General features: G+C 41.6%; 1 protein-coding gene across 1 annotated transcript in view; it reads left to right on the top strand.

Annotated features, from left to right (window-relative positions):
- Positions 1-19,876, top strand: part of ARHGEF28 (Rho guanine nucleotide exchange factor 28) — a 114,865-nt gene that overhangs the window by 68,694 nt on the left and 26,295 nt on the right. Inside the window, exons 14-31 of the mRNA XM_019472243.1 lie at positions 127-166; positions 754-877; positions 2,252-2,384; positions 2,763-2,818; positions 4,335-4,386; positions 4,968-5,115; positions 5,220-5,341; positions 6,262-6,402; positions 6,874-7,124; positions 8,049-8,171; positions 8,564-8,681; positions 9,565-9,819; positions 10,760-10,836; positions 11,739-11,917; positions 12,594-12,688; positions 13,568-13,750; positions 16,413-16,544; positions 17,272-17,357. Coding sequence (XP_019327788.1) covers positions 127-166; positions 754-877; positions 2,252-2,384; positions 2,763-2,818; positions 4,335-4,386; positions 4,968-5,115; positions 5,220-5,341; positions 6,262-6,402; positions 6,874-7,124; positions 8,049-8,171; positions 8,564-8,681; positions 9,565-9,819; positions 10,760-10,836; positions 11,739-11,917; positions 12,594-12,688; positions 13,568-13,750; positions 16,413-16,544; positions 17,272-17,357 — 2,315 coding nt within the window. The remainder of the gene's footprint in view (positions 1-126; positions 167-753; positions 878-2,251; positions 2,385-2,762; positions 2,819-4,334; positions 4,387-4,967; positions 5,116-5,219; positions 5,342-6,261; positions 6,403-6,873; positions 7,125-8,048; positions 8,172-8,563; positions 8,682-9,564; positions 9,820-10,759; positions 10,837-11,738; positions 11,918-12,593; positions 12,689-13,567; positions 13,751-16,412; positions 16,545-17,271; positions 17,358-19,876) is intronic.

Raw genomic sequence — 19,876 nt, 5'->3', positions numbered from 1 at the left:
TTCCTAATTTTCAAATGACATTGCAAGCCCTTAATGACAAGCTTATGGCCTGCTGGAGGTCGTGCGTTTCAAATAAACCTGATGACCTTGCAATCTGAGTGCCCGCTAACTGTTTATGTCTTGCAGAGCGAGCATACAGTCTGCCGGAGCAGTCCCGAGAGAAAAGGTATGGGTACTTGTCGCACTGGCATTTTGAGGCGCCAGGAGCAGGTCTGTCCAAGAATGCCATCTAGGGAGCAGAGCAGGGAAGAGGCTGTGGCACCCCTCGCAGTGTGGTTTTTAGCAGCGATTTAGGGGAGTGCTCCCTGCCCAGGGGATCTGTTAAGCCCACGCTTAAACCCTGTGCTGAGCTCAGCCTGGCTCCCTCTGTGCTGTCCTCACCGCGCACGTCCTGCAGTGGAGATTTGCTGTGCACCACTGCGGGACATGCACGGTAGGGATGTGCTCCTATTTGCTATAGGAGCTCCTGTCCACTGTAGGAATGTCCAAAGCACTGTAATAAAAGCAAGGGGGCTTGTGATACCAACCATGATCTAGGCAGGCTTGTAACACATTGCACATTCAGAGCACGCCACGGGCTAATGTTACTCCTTTTTATAAAGAGGGATTGCAGTCTTTTTAATAACGTCAGCTAAACCCACAATAAAACATGTAATTGTAAATGTTAGGTGAAACAAGCACCATCCAGATTCTGCTCTGTTTTAAGGGACTGTTCCCACTGGAATGAGGTTTTTTCACTGGTCTCTGTTTTAGGATTCAGGAAGAGGAATGGAATAAATATATTGTACCCTCAAAAAATGAGTCTGAAAAATGTAAAGTGAGTCGGACTTTCAGCTTTCTGATGAACAGAATGACCAGCACACGGAATAAGTGCAAGGTAATGTGGGATTTATGTCTATATTATTATGCATAATTATGTCATTGTAATTAAATGAATTATAGATGAGAATCTAAATTTTTATGTAAAGATAAGTTGTTGTTTATTACAAAACCACATAAGTAATAGGAAGAAACTTTTATCTTTATTTTTAAATTTTAAAATATATGCAGGATACCCTGAAATGGCCTTCATATTAAAAGCCAGCTTTCCTTTTAAACAATAGCTTTTGCTGAACAACATCAAGTATTTCCCTTGCCATTTTTTTGATGTTATTAATAATCTCATTTGACAATTTAGCCAAAGTTTAAATGTATGAATGGCCCTTAAGAAAGAATTTTCTTTGTTAAATAAAATTAAGAGGTATAGGCCTGTTCTTGCAATTACTCTCAGTAAGTACATGAGTCTGTAACTTCTACGTTGGCATGTAATCAGTTGAATTTGCCTTATTTGAAGTTAATGGGACTTCTTGCATGAGTAGGTACTGCTTAGCGTTAAAGAATTGCAGATTTGAGGCCTGCACAGTCAAACATACATGCTGTGAAAGCTAGATTAGAACATTTGTGGTTTAATTTTGAGACATCTGAAATTTAGATTAACAGCATCAATTAGCAGTCTGAGAGATGGATTTAGCCTACAGGATCTTTCCGGCTGGCCTTCTGGCAGTTTTGCAGGCTTTCTAGTACGCCCTCCTGTACCCCAGAATATCTGAATGTATGTGGATATGAGGGTGGTTGGCTGAGGCAGTATCTTCACAAGTGACAGAACTGGCTGCGAATATGTGTGTCTGGTCAGCAGCCACACATGAGCCTGTCTCCCAAAGAATAACTGTAAGGGCTGCTCGGGGAAATGTATACTCACACCAACAGGAGTGCTGTAAAAATAGGCAGAATTTATTAAATTCATTAACACTCATTAAATTTTTTTTTCTAATGTCTTTTAAGATCTAAAGACAAGTCATCTAAGTTTACATAACTGCAGCTTTAACTGCAGAGGCACGAGTTTACATGTATGCCTCAGGGAGAGGTAGGCACTGGTACTTGTTCGTATGTGGAGCGAGTCAGTGACACTTCTTAAATTTTATTTTCTGACCATTTCCTTTTTGCAGCTTTATAAATGTATTTCTGCCAGTCTTCCTTGATAATGGTTGCTGGCTTAGCTGCCAGTAAAAGCAACGCCTGCATCATTTTATGACTTCAACGATGTTGGATGTAATAATATAGTATATTGTTACAAGTCTACCAGGGAATAAATGTTTTAGAATAATTTGCTCTTAAAAGGGAATGTTTTAGTGTTTTTAAGATTGAATCAGTTTATCTTCTTTTCTAATGTCCCTTTTTTACTTTTTTCCTGCCTCTGCTGTTGGGGATGAAGACAAAAAATAAAGATACCAAAGATAAAGAGAAACTGAACAGGCACAATTTTACAAATGGGACCTTCTCAGGAGTTATCCCGTGTATGGCCTGTGAAAAGGCCCTCTTAGGAAAGGAGTCACTGCAGTGCTCCCGTAAGTAGTTGCTGGCTTTCACGTGTGACCTTACGGTGTTCCGAAACCTGCTTTGGGATCCTGGTTCAGTGTTTTGTTTCAAGAAGAAACCTTACCTAGATTTGGATGTACCTGGTTTATGTAACGAGCGGAGGTTGGCAAGGCAGCGGGAAGAAGGACGGCAGGTGACAGCTTCAGAAGGGACAATGGCCATCTCCTAGCCCCAGCACATTAGGCAAAGACTCCTTCCTAGCCAGGGGCTGTAACATCAAAGCATCCTATGGGCCACTTTAGTGAGTGGGCATGGAGGAGAGAAAAAAGTGAAGCCTCAAACTAATATTTTCTGCGGGCTGGGGTCCCTGTTGGGCGCCAGGCTTTGAAATGTGCCTTCTCTTTCAGATTGCAACGTGATTGTGCATAAAAGCTGCAAGGAGTGTGCTCCTGTGTGCACTAAGGTAACTTCCTATACTGCACCATTCTTACTAGAGCATATCTGCTTTCCAAGGGGTCTAGAAATGTCATGAAGGAAAAAAGGAAGTACACGCAGCCACCCAGACCCAGTGTCTGTATGCAAAGGGCTGCAAGGGTGTCAAAATGTCTAATGTGAGCAACAGAGCAAGCACTGTGCTTGAACAACAGTTTTCAGAAGAGGGTCAAAAATGACTATAAAGAAATTATTTGTATTTTTGAAGAGTTGCAAGGTCAAATTGTAAAATGGTGTGCCTGGAGGATGCAGAAAGGGAGTAAAAAGAAAGGCTCCTTAAACCCACAGATATTCCCTTGTATAGGAAGGGGGATCCCGTATGTTTGGAATAATGGAAACCAGAGATGGAAGGGACTTTGGGAGGCAACCTAGTCCATCTCCTTACCCTCAGACAGGCTGACTTCTAAGTAACAATTTGGGCAGATGTTTGTCTGACCTGTTCTGGAAAATCTCTGGAGGAGGAGACTCCACAGCCTGCCTAGGCAGTCAGTGTTCAGCTGCCACTGCAGACAGGGCAAAATCAGCGCTAGAGCTGATGGATACTGTCTTCTTTTAAGCAGGAACACAGGCATGGTGAGGTTATCATGACAAAGAAGTTGCTTTAAGAAATAGATGTGTAAGGCGTCTGCCCTCATGGAATAAAATGGGATTTGCAGACAAGTGTGCCACAGCAATACAGATCTTTTTTCAAATTAGTGGAGTGTGTTTTTCTGGTGTAGCTGGATTTTTGCATCATGGTGGCCTGCAGGGAGAACATGTTTCCATACAGACTCTTCAGGGTAAACAAGCCTTAAACTGGACATAAATCAGATGTTTTTATTTATTTTGGTTATAGCTCTTGCATCATAGCCTTGCACAAATTTCTGGGCAACTTTAGGGCATTAGGACAGCTGAACTGGTAGTTTTAATTACTTGGACTAGTGGGTTATTTGTCAAGAGGAGACAAGAGCCCCTACCATGCCTGACTCCTCTCAACAAGAATGAGATGCAGAAGACGTTCACTGACCCACCTCAAGTGAAATACATGCCTAAGCACAGCAGGCTTTTGCTACAAGTTTTGCAAAAGTCCACTCTGGAAGGGGGATCAATTCTCCCTCTGATACCCAGGCTTCCTCAGGTGGTGCCCTGCCACAAGTGCTTCAAGCTTATTTGAATATAAAGCCCTGAATGTGAACTCCTTTTCTTGCAGCCTTCACAGGCAATATTCATATAGAGAAAGTAGAATGCTGTAACTCAATGACTTGGTTTTGAATAAACAGATTGTGTTGTAGTACAAATAATACCATTCTACTCTGAATATTGTTATCTACCAGTAACGAATAAACTTGGATTTATTGGTTATTGGTAGAAATTAGGACCATAATTTAGGACTGTTTCCTTGAAGCCCTTTTGTGTGATGATATATGGCAGTGAGGTACTGACTTGACTATTCAGTGTGTTACCAGCTATGATTTCATTGCAATTTCAAAAAACTCTTCTTTTTTCAGAAGTCCCAGGAGAGATACCATAATAAAAACAAACCCCAAGCCGGTGTAACAAGTAAGTTAGGAGGTGTAAATCTAGCACTTCTAAGTTAAGCCTTGGTTAAAAATCATGGGACTGACAACACAAACTTCACTACGTCATTTGTGTGTTTCTATTTCTCATGTCAATATCTGTAAGAAAGTATGTGTGTCTCTAATACGAGTAGGATTTTTTTAAGAAATGGCTGTTGAATTAACTCTTCTTCTGCTAAAATGAGTGGGAGTTTTACTATGTTTTGTTTTCAGTGAGAATGAAAATCAAAAGTAGTCAGTTCTGTCTTGTGCTTTTGAGTATGTCATTTACCGTATGCACAAATATTTGGGTCTCCTATGTTCAGGTTGCACTGCTAGAGCGTGTATGATTTGAGATTGTTTTCTTATCAATAATATCCACACCAGTGCTATTCTATTTTGTCTACAGGCTTATCTTTATATTCCGTGAGAGAGCATCACAGTCTGGTACCATGGCAAGCAGACATTCTTGATACCCAGTATAGCTCTATATGAACACCAGATAGCATTTCACAGTATAACCGTGCTGTTGATGACATACTCTACATTGTTCATCAGAATGTTGTGTTGTGCTCTGCCTCACAGATTCCCTGCCTGGAGACATTTCACAGACAGTGCTCTCCCCAGTGCATTCTTCTTCCTCTGTACCTATTGGACTGTCTGCTGGAAGGAGGGAAGCCTCGCAACAGTCCCACTTCTTGTCCAAAAGTGTCCCCAGTGCCAGTTTTGAAAGGTAGAGGGCAGCTGCCGGGGGACTATGCTAAATACATCATTCAGCATTTCTAGGAAAATTGAAACCATTAAATAAATGTTGGATTTTTTTTTTTTCTGCTGTAGAAGATCTACGCCATTTTCTGAACAAGACTCTGAGACTAGCACCTGGAGGTCCAAGTCACGGTCTGAAGAGATGTTACAAGCATTAGGGAGCTTTTCTTCAATGGATCCTTTTATGATGGAAGGTGAGAAGTATTGCACAGATGTTGCATTTTATAACCTGTATTGGAAAGTGCAAAATAGAAGAATTCCTTAGTTGATATAGGAAGCCACTTCATCTGCTAGAAGAAAAGCACCTATTTTTGATAATTACAATTGTGTCCCTCATTAAAATGATATAATCAGACACATTGGTCTTAAAATACAACTTTTCCTTTCTTCCTTGTACCTAGCTCTTTGATAACTTTTGGAGTATTTTTGTATGGTGTTACCATTTTAAAATAACAGGGATAAATGTATTTGGCATCCTTGCAGAACCAGAACAGCGATCTATTTTTCTTCTGCACTCATCTAATCATCTCCATTGACAGTGTACATTGCAAAACGTAAACCTACGTCACTTGTATTTCCTCAGTAGCCCCAAAATCTTACCTCCCACTGGTGAACTGCCCTCCTAAAATGGCTACATATCCTTGTGAAGTGAATAGAAATAGGCTTTTTCTGTAGCTAGGTGTGAGACTGAATTTCAAAGCTGAAGGACATTCACTCACAAAGGATGGTGCAGATATCTTTCACTGGACATCTGCAAAATGGCCAGTGCCCTTCCAACACCAAAGCTACTTTTGAAAATGTGGATTTTATTTAAATTTTAAAAAGTTTCTTCAAGCAAAGAAGTATAAAAAGGATTTAATCTGAGAAAAGAAGGGTGTGGGTTTTTTTTCTCCTCCCCCACTGTCATGTTTGCATTTCAACGCTTTGATAATGATACTGACATCTGGCAAGCTTCTCTTGTGTTGTAAAGCCACTGCCAGTGTTTGCAGAAGCCTTGTCTAAAGTTCATCCCTGTGATGTGTTCCCCTTACTGTATGAATAGATCTGCATGTGCAAAGGGACTTCCCTTACTGTTCATACGCCTGGTGTTAATGAGATATACGTTTTGTCATAGATGATGTGGATTTGTCTCAGTGGACTGATCTCCACACAGATGCACAAGAGTTTGAGGCAGAGTCCTGGAGCCTTGTTGTGGATCCAGTGTTCTGTAGCAAGCAAGAAAAGGATGTCATCAAGAGGCAGGATGTCATTTTCGGTCAGTATTTCAAAGCTTCATGTAGGTTTAAAAACAATTTGGTGTAGAAAATAAAGGAAACCTACAAGTTTTATGTCCAGAAGAATAAATGCTTCAACTCAGAATAGTAAGAAGGTTCAAAGAACGTTTTTGTCACAAATTATAATGTGTCCTAGAGCTAAGGAAATGGAGAGTAGGGACTACCAGAGACATGTCTACCCTGTTCACAGAATGGTTGAGGTTGGAAGGGGCCTCATCCAATCCCCAGCTCAAGCAGTTGCCAACCCCAGCTTGTTCAGTGGGGTACAGTTGAGAGAACTCTGCCAGAGCCAGATAAATTAAGTCTTCCTACTGACATAATATACTAGGTTTGAGGCTTACACAGAAAAAATGATTATGATTGTATATTTGAATGTTTCTAAAGTCTATCTTAGAAGGTGTGCAAAACGTTCAGGTGATTACTATACTATGCTGTTTTCTTTTATATTGCAGAGCTGATGCAAACTGAAGTGCATCACATCCATACCCTCTTCATTATGTCTGAAATATTCAGGAAAGGGATGAAGGAGGAGCTGCAGCTGGACCACAGCACAGTGGACAGAATATTCCCCTGCTTAGATGAGCTACTGGAGATGCACAGGCAATTCTTCTGCAGAATGAAGGAGAGACGGCAGGAATCATGTGAGGCGGGGAGCGAACGTAATTTTGTCATCAGCAGAATTGGAGACATCCTTGTGCAGCAGGTAGAGGCATCAGCTCTTTTAATCCTTGATGTACTCAAGGTTCCCAAATTAAACAATTTATTGACTTTAAAACTTTTGTGGGCAAGAAGAGGGCTATGGTTGCCTAATAAAATTCAAAGACTGTCCCCTCCAGATTATTGCAGGGTGAAATAGCAATGAGAGAAAATCATTACTGATAGGTAACTGTCATGAACTCGGGACAAACTTCTACCTATATGGTACAAGCAACAAGGAAAGTGATGCACTTTGTCCTGTTCGGAGTAGAAGGCTGCTGCCATCATACCATGGACTGCAAAAAATGGAAGCAATGGATTCACTTTTTCTAATAGCTGAGCAGAGGTGTGAAGAATTGACTGATGGTGGGAAAGAAACTACCTGTTCATTTCTTGTAGCGATCTGGCATGGTGCATCTCGAGTTGCTCACTAGAGAAGGGGTGGTCACAGTGTGTTTATGGTGGCCACAGAACAGCTAACTAATGGCTTGCTGATCACACTTCAGTTCCTTGCAATCAGGAGAGTGTGGCTTTTCACCTTCCATCAGTTGGTTTTCACTCCGCTGAAATAAAGAAGCTGACCTGTTATCTTGTCTAGAAGTGGTGTGGAGATCAGACAAATGCAAGTAAGCCTCAAAGGGATTGTGTTTGCAAAGAGGTGAAGGAAATGTTGTAATAATTGTTCTAGCTGGTTTTGGCAAGACCGTAGTGGAGGTCGCTTGTGCTCTCTCCAGCCTATGTTCCTCCTCTTGCTCCTAAAGACAGCTAGCGTGTTTTCATTCTGTAGTGACAGGCCCTGTTAGTGAAATTCAGAGAACTTGAGTGACAAGTAGCATAAAAGGTCCATGTTTGTACAAAATACATTAATTGAAGGTATATGCTTTCCTGTTAGGTGCAATGTTGAGCACAATTCACTTATTAATTTCTTCAGTTTTCAGAGGAAAATGCAACTAAAATGAAGAAAATATACGGAGAGTTTTGCAGCCATCAAAAAGAAGCTGTTAATCTCTTCAAAGAGTTGCAACAAAACAAGAAGTTCCAGAATTTTATTAAAGTAAGTTTACATGGAAACGTGATCACTGTTGACACAATGCTCAGGAAGGAGATACGTAGCTTTTACTTAGATTTAGAATTGAAATTATATTCAGTAAGTCACTTTTAATAGCTAATAAAAATGGCAAAGTTTTTTCCTCCTTAACCAGTGAGCTGATAAATTACATTTTTCTTTCAAATTTTAGAAAGCTTTGGTATCCAGTATGTATGACACACATGTTCCTGTTATAGTACACCTCATCCTTCAGGACAGCAACTGTTCCTTGGGCATGGTTCAGATAGCCCAGCATTTTGTTTTAGCTTATTCTAATGCATTTAGATCATATTTCTTATTAGTCAATTGGTGGTTTAATATGCATTTATTACTTAAGGTATATATCTGTATCTGTGCAGCTGAGAAATAGTAACCTGTTGGCACGGCGCCGAGGCATCCCCGAGTGCATTTTGCTCGTCACCCAGCGAATCACCAAATACCCTGTTCTGGTTGAAAGGATATTGCAATACTCAAAAGGTGAATGAAAGCTAAAATGTTGCTTCATGTCTGGAATCCTAGCAGGTTTCTAACATAAGGAGTATGCGCTGCTACAATATAACAAAAGATGAAATTCACTGCCCTGTAGAGAACCAGGGCAACGTAAATATCTACTCTTCAGGCAAATGTCACCTAAACAGGGTGTCTAGCATATGTGGTCTTTGTCAAGGCTGGGCTGTGAAGATTTCCAATATTCCAGCCAGGTAAGCCGTACAAGTCCAGAAGAGCATACTTGTTTTAGGAAAAGATCTTGACTAGAGGATGTGAACTAATTCAGGCATGCATCTGCACCTTCTTTGAAATTAATTCTGGTGGAGTCTCCTGTAAGTAGGGCTAGGCAAACATTTCATAAATTACTGTCCAGTTTTTCAAACACAGCTTGAATGACCTCTGGAATTTCGTAGAGCTTTTTAAAAATACTAACAACTTACAGATATTGCTCCCCAAATGGGCAATAAAGGAGCATTGTAGAAAGTTGCATATCCAAATGCAAAACTCTTTGTGCTTGCAATCCTGTTTCAAGGGCTTTTTTTACTTAGCCAGAAGAGTAATATACTATATGATTTATGTAGCAAATAATTTTTTTTAAGTGCTAACAGCTCATAAATATGTCAGAAATATTCAATGTGTTGTTTGGGCTAATGAATAAATCTGAGGTACGTGTCATCTTTTAACAGGCAAGTCAAACACAGGTAGATGCCTCTAATATTTCTAGTAAATTGATTGCTAAGGTTCAGCTTAAAAGGATGTATTTATTAACTTAAGCTTTGCATCATGTTGATTGTTCCCAGAAAGTAAGGAAAGATATCTTCTCTTGAATATGCTGACTACTATCATGTTGTTTATTTTTTGTTTCATACAGAAGGAACAGAAGAACATAAAAACCTGTGCAAAGCCCTTCATCTAATTAAGGACATGATTGCAGCAGTAGATTTGAAAGTGAATGAATATGAGAAAAAGCAAAAGCTTCTGGAAATTCTCAGTAGAACTGAAAACAAAACGTATACAAAGCTGAAAAATGGCCATGTTTTTAGGAAGCAAGACTTGATGAGGAAAGAGAGGATACTTCTTCATGAAGGTTTAGTGTACTGGAAGACAGCAACTGGTCGTTTCAAAGGTATTCCATCCAAGCTGTAAAGTCCTTTATTTGCAAATAACACATGAAGATTGTTTGGTTTAAGAATGAAAATACTTTATTACGCTGTATTGCAAACTCGAATTTCTGAGGTAATGGTATTGAGAATATGCCACTAATTGCTGCCGTGGTTTGTGGGTAATCCACTGTATATCTGGGTAAGAGGACAAGTTCACATACAAAGCCATCAGCAGCATTTCTTCTTCCAGTCCCCTCCTTTTAGTTCATCGGTTTGCAGTTTCATCCCATAACACAGAGTCTTGACTTGTACTTTTATACTGTGCACAGTACTGGCCATTGAAAATAATGCATGAAAAATCATGTGCTGTTCTTCAGTGGTACTGGGACATCCTCAGTGGAAAACAAAATCTGAAGCCACACTTGGCTGGAGCCCGATCTTACGTGCAAGCCCAGAATTTGATTTTTGGTGTTAATCACATGTAGGGGCTGGGATTTTTGGAGCTTACTAATATTTGCTGTACAACTATAAAGCTATCTGTTCATCGTTATTCCAGAAATACTTTTGCAGGTGTAATACTGTGCTGTGAGTATATGCTACAGCATAGGCAAAACAAAATTTATGTGGGATAGTCTTTGCCAGGTTGCCTGTGAGTGGCCTGGGGAAGCTGTACTGACACTGGAGAGAGGATTTCTTCCTTCCCTGGGCGAGTGCTCCAGCATGGTGCTGCAGGAGGGTGGATAGCAGAAAGTGTGGTCTTTTCCTGGGAGATACAAAGTGATGGCTTGCAGTTGCTTCATGCAGACCATAGGCTAATCCAGATATTTCCTGTTTAGTTTACTGTAGGATTCTGTGGGATATTTATTGATCAGGGCTTCTCCCTTTTTAAAGATAAAAGAAGAAATTAACTATAATTGTAATGACTTTAATTAAAAAACATTATTTTCCTTTTCTTGTTTTAAGACACCTTAGCTCTGCTTCTAACTGATGTACTACTGTTCTTACAAGAAAAAGATCAAAAATACATCTTTGCAGCTGTTGTAAGTATATTATCAGATATTTTAATATACACATTACACTTTTATTTGTATATTTCTCGAAAATCAGGTCCTTTTCTAGGTTATTCTCACATAATTTTTTTTTCCTAAAATCCTGGTAGTGTATTCAGAACAGTAATATGCCAGTATATGGAAAATTAAGTTTATTTGTAAAATGAAATAATTTTTTTAGGAAGAAGGATGGAAATAACAATGATTTTTTTAGCGTCATGCCTCATCTGATTTATTTGTATATTTCTCGAAAATCAGGTCCTTTTCTAGGTTATTCTCACATAATTTTTTTTTCCTAAAATCCTGGTAGTGTATTCAGAACAGTAATATGCCAGTATATGGAAAATTAAGTTTATTTGTAAAATGAAATAATTTTTTTAGGAAGAAGGATGGAAATAACAATGATTTTTTTAGCGTCATGCCTCATCTGATTATGAAGGTGGGAAGCAGAGTAGGCTCTTTCAGTTATCTAAAGTAAATTTTAACTTCTGGTTCTGTAAAACAAAACAGAAGAATAATTTTAACTGCAAATGTAGTACTAAGCACACATAAATTGTATGAAAGATCATGGAGAGAAGTTCCCAAACTATGTAAATATAAACACTATATGAATACTATGTCTCAGTATCATTGACCCTCTGGGATTTACTTTTTAGCACATACCCAGTGCTTTACTTGTTCATAAATACTATGATGTATTTTAAAAAGTTGTTTAAAAAGATGTCTGAATACTCAAAACTTGAGGGCTTTTACACCTGGTGAGAACGTATGTAGCCTGACTATACCAGGACTAGAATTAGTCCAATTAATTGAAAAATCCTGCTTTTCTAAAAGTGTGATGTTTTATAAGAGAGTGATTTATTGTTTGCATGTGCTGTGACTGTTTCTCCCAGGACCAGAAGCCTTCTGTTATCTCCCTTCAGAGGCTCATAGTAAGAGAAGTAGCCAACGAAGAAAGGGGGATGTTTCTGATTAGCGCTTCATCTGCAGGGCCTGAGATGTATGAGGTTCATACCAACTCCAAAGAGGAACGTAACAACTGGATGAGGCATATTCAAGATGCAGTAGAAAGGTAGAGGAAGAGGCTTTGGGTTTGGGTTTTCATCCTGGTAGTCCAAAGCAGACAGGAGGTCGGTTGGATATGCGTGGTAGTGTACTCTCTGTTCTGCGTTGCACTGGATCCATCCCGTGAGGCTGGGTTTTCCTCTGAGCTCAGGATTCACAGACCGCAAAACTTTACCGTCACTTCTGCCAAACTTCCCGTGTTACTTCTGGTTTCCCACTGAATCAGCAGACCCTTCCTACTCCCCATTAGATGTCCTTACCAGCCGTTGTAAGCTTCCCTTTGACACTGGATGCTTTCCAGAGTCCTGCAGGTGTCCATACAACCATTTTGGGGAAATCCCCAATCATGCCTGTTATCTTGGTGTCAGCTCCTTAAGAATGGCAGGGAAAGCATTGCTCCTCCTGGGGCCCAAGCTTATGCTTAGCACAGCAAACCTGCATGAGGGCCAGCCACCCATTCGCTGCACGATGCAGCCTTACCAGAATTAAAAGGAGTCCTTCAGGCTAGTTTGTGTCCAGTTACTGCTTTTTAAAGAAGGAGACAAATGGCATGCTTCTGGCTGTAGCAAAAGTTGGTGTTGATGTTGTGTTCTATTTATTATGAACACAATACTGTACTGAAGATGAATATATGACATGCAGATTTTGCTTTATCCACCTTTGTTTGTCTCTCATCTTTGAAGTTGTCCAGAGGAAGAAGAAGAAGGAAAAATGAGCGAATCTGATGAGGACAGACGTATTGCTGAGGCCAAAGCATCCAGAATTCAGAAATGTCAAGGTGCAGTACCTTTCCTGCCACTCTGAGAGCTCCTACATCCTGAGAGTTCAGGATGAATAACGTGCCCATACTGGCTGGTGGGTTCAGAGTGGCTCGATAGATAGGGTCACAGTGGAGAAAGCTGGGGTGGTCTGATTGTATGATGTGAGTTTATTGAAAGAGAACCATTTTTTTCCAAACACTTTCTATTCTTGCTACATTACCGTGAGTACAAAATAAAAAGAAAAATGAATGCTTTCAGAATAAACACTGAATTTCCCAGTTTAGCATCAGGGCCAGGTAGTTCCCTGTTTGTGGAAATACCTCAAGTCTTCAGTAATAGTGTGGCTTTGTGCTTGTTTATGGCATTTCATCCTTTGCTGCTATTATTTTTATCTGAAAATGTAGCTGATAGGGATAAATTCTGTTGCTTTGGTTCCCCTGCACCTAACTTCCGCATCTTTATACTGCTGTGAGGAGAGAAATTCCAGCAATGTCCTTCCTGTAGAGACCCACAGGGAAGGGCATCCTCCACTGAGAGTAGGTGTTCTTCTTTGACATTGAGGCACGGAATCAGTGCATCTTCTGACTGCCTGAGCCAAGTGCTTTTCCAGCATTGATCATTGTGAGTGCAACAGGAGGTAGCTGAGGGGCCCCAAGGCGCAGCCAAGGCCACCTCATCAGTGTAGGGCACTGGCCTGGCCCTCTGCCAGGGTTTGTGCCAGCTTTCATTAGGGTGGACTATGGGATGAATTTGGTTCCTGGCCACTTAAAAAAGGCCTAGCTTGAGTTAGCAATGTCTATGTGGACTAAGGATTAGAAGGGTGAATGGGGAACATGCTTTGCCTGCAGGATAAAAAAATAATAATAATTAATACAGTGTTCAATTTTGGTTGACAGAATCACTGAGTAACCAGGACCAGCAGATTTGTAGTTATTTGGAAGAGAAGTTGCATATCTATGCAGAGCTGGGAGATATGAGTGGGTTTGAGGACGTTCATGTAGAACCTCACCTCCTTATCAAACCTGATTCTGGAGAAACTCCACAGGCTGCTTCATTGCTGGCAGCAGCGCTCAGAGAAGGTGAGTTTGCATGGGAAGAGTGGACTGGTGGCTCTTCACCTGGGCAGATATTTCAAGGTAACAAAGTACAGCCGTGTTGCCTTGTGCTGCGATTCTGTCAAGCCTCAAGGACTGGCAGTGTCAAAACTTGGCAAAGGGCATTGAGGAGAAGTCTCTCAAGTTTATACTTGTCAGATGCACGAGATGGTACCTGCCAGGTTGTAAGATAAGGGATATGTTTAGTGCATAACATCATATGTAAGCAGGCAGGGACTTGGTGTTAGGTTGTACCTGAGGATTGTTTCCTTAGCTGTCTTCCTTTCAGTACAGCCCTGTGAAGCAGATCACAGGATGCAGTATGATATTGCATTTGGTCCCTGACCTTCACCGACCTTGGTGGATTTGATGACAGATCAGAATCATGTACAGTCATGTACAGACCAAACTGCGGATGATCTTGGCAGATCTGCCAAGAAACACCTGCCAGAATTGCTGTAGGAGCCATGTTTTTTCTGCATACTATCTAAACAGAGAGATGATAGCCTTGTGCTACCTATAGTGCTGTCCTCTGAAGGAAGGAAGGGAATGGTATTTGTGGATACCTTGCTTAGCTGGAAGTTCACCTAAACTCCTGCTAAACTCAGCTGAAAAGAGTCCTGGTAAACAGCCATATCCAGCATGAGCCATATGCTCCTTGAGGACTACAAGATTTTAGCATCACCTAGATTGAGAGCTGTGGGCTAATAACCGCATTTCAACCAATAAAGCAGCGAAGGTTGGTCTCCATCATCATTAGGAAGTCAGAGAGCATTTTATTGATAAAATTGATAAAACTTGGGTAGGGAATATGAGTCAGTGATGCAATAGTAAATGTCATTTTAGCTAAAATGGCAGCCTATACTTACACATCTTATTCTGCCCACTTTTAATTTTCACTTTCTCTCATGCTAATGTTGATGATGTTTTGGATTTCAGGACTCTTCAGCACATTGTAAGGAATTTACTGTTGCTTACACTGTAGGCAATTTGTGGGGATCATTTTCTAGAACAGAAATACTAAGTCCCTGAGCTAATAGCAGACTCTATAGGAATAAAGCATTGCTCACAGTAGAGAAGGATAGAATTAGGGACTGCTTAAGCAAATTGGATATACACAAATCCATGAGATGAGACGAGATAAATCCAAGGCTGCTCAGGGAGCTAGCCAATGTCATTGTGAGGCTGCTTTCTATCATCTTTGAAAGGTCACAGTGATCAGAAGAGGTTCCTGATGACTTGAAGACGACAAGCATCACACCCCTCTTCAAGAAGGTATATATAGGGAACTACAAAATAGTCAGCCTCACCACTGTCTCTGAGACGGTGATAGAGCAAATTCTTCTGGAAGCCATTTCCAAGAACATGAAGGACAAGAAGGTGACTGGGAACAGCCAGCATGAATTCAGCAAGGGCAAACTGTGTCTGACCAACCTGATGGGTTTTACGATGAGAGGAGAGCAGTGCATGTTGTTTACCTTGACATCTGCAAGGCCTTCAACACTGTCTGCACTGGCTGTAGTATCCTTACAGCTGAATTGGTGAGATGTGGACTGCGTAACTGGATGAAAAATTGGCTGGACTGCCAGGCTGAAAGGATTGTGATCAGTCATATGATGTCTAGCTCACATGTTATTAGAGGATTCCCTTAGGGATGGATCCTGAGACCAGTACTGTTCAACATATTTATTAATGAAGTTAACCAAGAGATTGAGTACACTCTTAGTAAATTCATGGCTGTAACCAAATGAGGCAGGGTGATCAATGTGCTGGAGAGACCTCTACAGATTGGGAAAATGGGCTAAGAGAAACCCCTAGGAGTTTGACAAAGACAAGTGAAAAGTCGTGCATCTGGGATGGAGTAATCCCATGTGTTGGTACAGACTGGACACTGACTAGATAGAAAATAGCTTTGCAGAAGTAGACCTGGGAGTCCTACTCAACAGCAGATTGACCATGAGGCAGGAATGTACCCTTGTGGCAAGGGAGGCAAACTGCCTCCCAGGCTGCTGCATTAGGAGGAGAGTTGCCAGCAGGTTGAGGGAGGTGATCCTTCCTCTACTCACCCCTGGTGAGTCGTATCTGGAGTGCCGTGACCAGTGCTGGGCTCCCCTGGACAAGAGAGACATTGAAAATGAGCAAATCCAGCAAAAGGCACTGAGATGACTAGGGGGCTGGAGCATTTGACATCTGAGGAGAGGCTGAGATGATTGGTCTGTTCAGTCTTGAGAGAAGGTGGCTTGGTGGGGTCTCATTGCTGTCCTCAGCTGCCTAACAGTAGGATACAGAGAAGCCAGATTTTTCGCAGGGGCACATGGTGATAGGACAAGAGGCAACAGGTGCAAGTTGGAACACAGGCAATTCCAATTAAATGAAAAGAAAAATTATATACCATGAGGGTGGTCAAAAACTGGAACAGGTTGCCCAGAGAGGCTGTGAAGTCTCCATCTTTGGAGATGTTAAAAGCTTGTCTGTGCAAAGCTCTGAGCAGCCCAATTTAGTTCGACCAGCTTTGAGTAGGGCGTTGCACTAGACAGCCTCTGAAAGTCCCTTCCAACCTAAATTATTCTATGATTCTATGTCATTGATTTATGCATGAAGGAGCTGTTTAAGGGGCCTGTGTAATTCTGCACGTTTTCCTCTCTAGTTGAAAGTCTCCATGTTGCCGTAATGACATCACAAGTGAGTGAAACAGACAGATCACCAGAGGAAAGTATTGAGGAATTAAGTGTGAAGCACAGATTTAGTGCCAATGAAATCTTGGAATCTGTTCCTGGTGGTGAGTAAAATTTGATGCTTTTACATATTCAGAGTGCTAAAATAATTGATACTGGATTGTTTTTTTGGAAAGCTTTCTCAGTCTACGGCAGAATCAACAGAAAATAATGTAATAAAAGTTGTCTTTGGGCAAATGCTCAGATAGTGTAAATTGTCATATAACTTCATTGAAGTGAATGGATGGTTTGCATCCACTGCACCTTTTCTGTTAGCACATGTCTGCATTCAGCAATATTGGGTCAGATTTGCGTATCTCCATATGCTTTCTTGTCATTGTTGCTCAGCTTCACAGCAAATCTATATTGCAGTATAGCCCATTTCTGAAGTCAGCCAGTTTTTGTCAGAAGGTCTGAAAACCAGGGTAGACATTCCAATAATTTCAGCTGTAAAAGGTATAGCATGGATTTCTTGCAACAAAAATGCAAATAAAGTCCTGTGAAAACTATTGCCGCAGAGCATTTTTAGTGATATGGCTATACTTATCTCCAAACTTTCATAAGTGAAACACTACTAATTTTTAAGGTAGGAAAACTGGATTGTCCCACCTGTGCCATCTAGGCTTCCAAAGTTGTTTTTCCCCAGCCTAGAATCTATTATGTAACTCCAAATTACGTAAATCTATTTTCAGCATCCTGTGAGTAGCTGTAAAAAAGTGTGCCCTTTGTTTCTCTAGTCAGAATATGCTTTAATACCTTTCTCTTGTGTTTTATTGGGGCTTTATTTGTTAGATGCAGAAATAAAAGAAGTTGAAGAATCATCTGAAGTCAATCTCAGTGTTGAAAAGGAAATGGCAGGTGCCAATCTAGAGGATAAGGTATTGTAACCAATTTTTCTTCCTGTGTTGCACATAGCACTCCGGGCACTGGGAATGTAAATGCTGTCCATATTTTTATGGGGTATCTAAAGACTGTTCCAAAACACACAGCATGGGATAGGCACATTTCACCGAAATCGAGATAATTCAATTTAATAGAGGTCACTGCAATTAATAATGAATTTTAAAAAAGCAATCAAAAACAATCCAAACACAGAACAGTTTTCCTGCCAGGCTTACAGATCGGTGGGTTGTCATAACAGCCACAATGTTTTTGTACCACTTGTATGGGCCAGTTAAGAGCTGGTTCTCTGCTGTCATCATTCAATACATCCATCTCTACAGAGCTGACAGTAGTATTCCCTCTACTCCCTCCTCCTATTCACAGGATGATGAAAGTCTCCTGCAATGACAGAGACCTTGGCTAATGCAAGGAAGACTTATGCATTGGAAGAACTTCGTCCTGAGAACAAGCACATTAGATAGGATGGATTGTCTTACACCAGCTTGCTTCAGAATTCTGAATTAAAAAAAAAATGGAGCAATTAGAATAGAAGAGAAACTGCCCATTTTTCAAAGTCCTGTAACTCATAAGCAAATCTGGGGGAAAAGCAGAATCAAAAGTCAGTTCTGGGCAAAATTAGGAATGGCAAATTTCATATAGCAGCAGAGCGTTAGAGTAAGAGCAGTATGAATTACTGCATGGAAATAAACTGAACTGTAATTGTGGAGTCCTTAGGTGGAGAAGCAGGACCACAAAAGAAATAAAGGGGAGTGACAAGAATAGAAGATACATGACTTGAAATGGAAAGCAAAGTTTGCTAGAAAAGGAAATACGTAGTGTTAGCATACTGTCTTTGCATCAGATCTGAAAAGAGGGCTTTGTGTGCCTGAAACCTTGGGTGTTTTTTTCTAGCTATTTCTGGAAGATTCTTGCTAATAAGCTAATCTCCCTATAACCTTGCCTTATGTTCAGCTCTAGGTTGTCTTACTTACCAGACTGCTGTCTTAGAAGGGAGTAGGAAGAAGAATGTGTGTGTGGAAAAAATGGGATGAAAACAAAAGTCCAAGTGAGGGAGCACAGAAGCTAGGTGAGGGGAAATAAAATAACCTAATAGAGGATGGAGGGGCTCAGATCTAGCCCATTAAAAGTTCCAGTAGCTCCACATGAAAACATTGCCATTGGGGTTATAGAGAAGACAGAGCAAGGCTTTTCTCAGAGGCGCACAGCAAAAGGATCAGCATCCAAGATTACAAGTTGCAGCAAGGGAAATTCTGACTATACATAAGGAAAAAAAGTCACCATAAGGGTGATCAAGCAGGAACAGGTTGTCCAGAGAGGTTGTTGGGTCTCCATTCCTTGGAGGTTTCCCAGATTTGACTGGAGAAGGCCCTGAGCAAACTCATCTAACTTTGAAGCTAGCCCTGCTTTGAGCTGCAGATGGACTAGAGGGATCTAGGGACTAGGAGCAAACCCTTCCACCCTAACTTACTATTCTGCTCTGGCCTATTATTTGGCCAAGGCTCACGTCACATCTTAGGTTGTCAGAATCAGACTTAACCAGGAGGTGGCAGAACGAGCAAACAAAAGAGGCAAGGCAAGAGCTTTCAGGGGCAGAGGATGTTCTCCTGCCTGCCTTTGGTCTCTGGGTGTGCAGTCCTGGGGTTGTGGCATGGCAGCACCGGGCTCGGACCAGCTAGCCTGGGAAACCAAGAGACAGAAAGACGGAATGAAAGTCCCCAGCTCGGGGGTTAAATGCTGACCAAGCGTCAGAAGGAAGATTGTTGCCTGTGCAACGCGTGGGGTCCCAGGCAGGCAGCAGTGGGAGGTGGTCCCCATGTTGTCTCCCCTGCTCCTGCCTTGTAATCACATCTCCAGGGGGTTGTCTGAGGCACTGTGCATGCAGCCTGCCCTGGGATCTGACCATCCTCATCTCCACTGCTGCGCATTGCTCTGAACCAAGCTGCTAGGGAAGAGTGGCAGGGAGGTGATGGTGGCCCGCAGCACAGGTTAAACAGCTGAATATATTGCTTTGGACCTAGCCGGACTTAAGGGCTTGTGCTGAAGCTGTAGCGGCGCAGCTGTAATGCTGTTGTCGCCCTGGCTAGCTTGACTAAACCTGCCTTGGGCTCATCCCCCAGCGCTCAAGTGGTGCTGCAGTGAGGAGACCACAGGCACTTGGTCTGGCCACTTACTTCCCCTTGGCCATGCCAAAGCCAGCTAGGCCTTCAATCCCCCTGTACACCTCCTTTATTAAATTTAAAAAGGGCTTCAGAAACTGAAAGAAACCCCACTCTTGTTCAGCATGTGGGCTCTGCTTTGTACACTCACTCTTCCTCACCCTGCCAGCATCTCCTTCTCCTCTCTCTCCCTCTTGGCCCTGCTCTTCCTCCTTGCCCGCTCCTCATCTTGGCTGCCCAGCAAAGGGAAAGCGGAGCTCCCTTGTGTCAGTCCTTGTGTTGCACAGAGGCATTCGTGCAAAGTCCTCTGCTTCTCACAGCAGAACCAAGCAGTTATG

Source organism: Aptenodytes forsteri, unplaced genomic scaffold (assembly GCF_000699145.1).
Source record: "Aptenodytes forsteri isolate BGI_AS27 unplaced genomic scaffold, ASM69914v1 Scaffold99, whole genome shotgun sequence".
Classification (NCBI taxonomy): Eukaryota; Metazoa; Chordata; class Aves; order Sphenisciformes; family Spheniscidae; genus Aptenodytes; species Aptenodytes forsteri.
The sequence above is the reverse complement of the archived record's forward strand: the minus strand, read 5'-3'. Positions and strand labels throughout refer to the sequence as shown.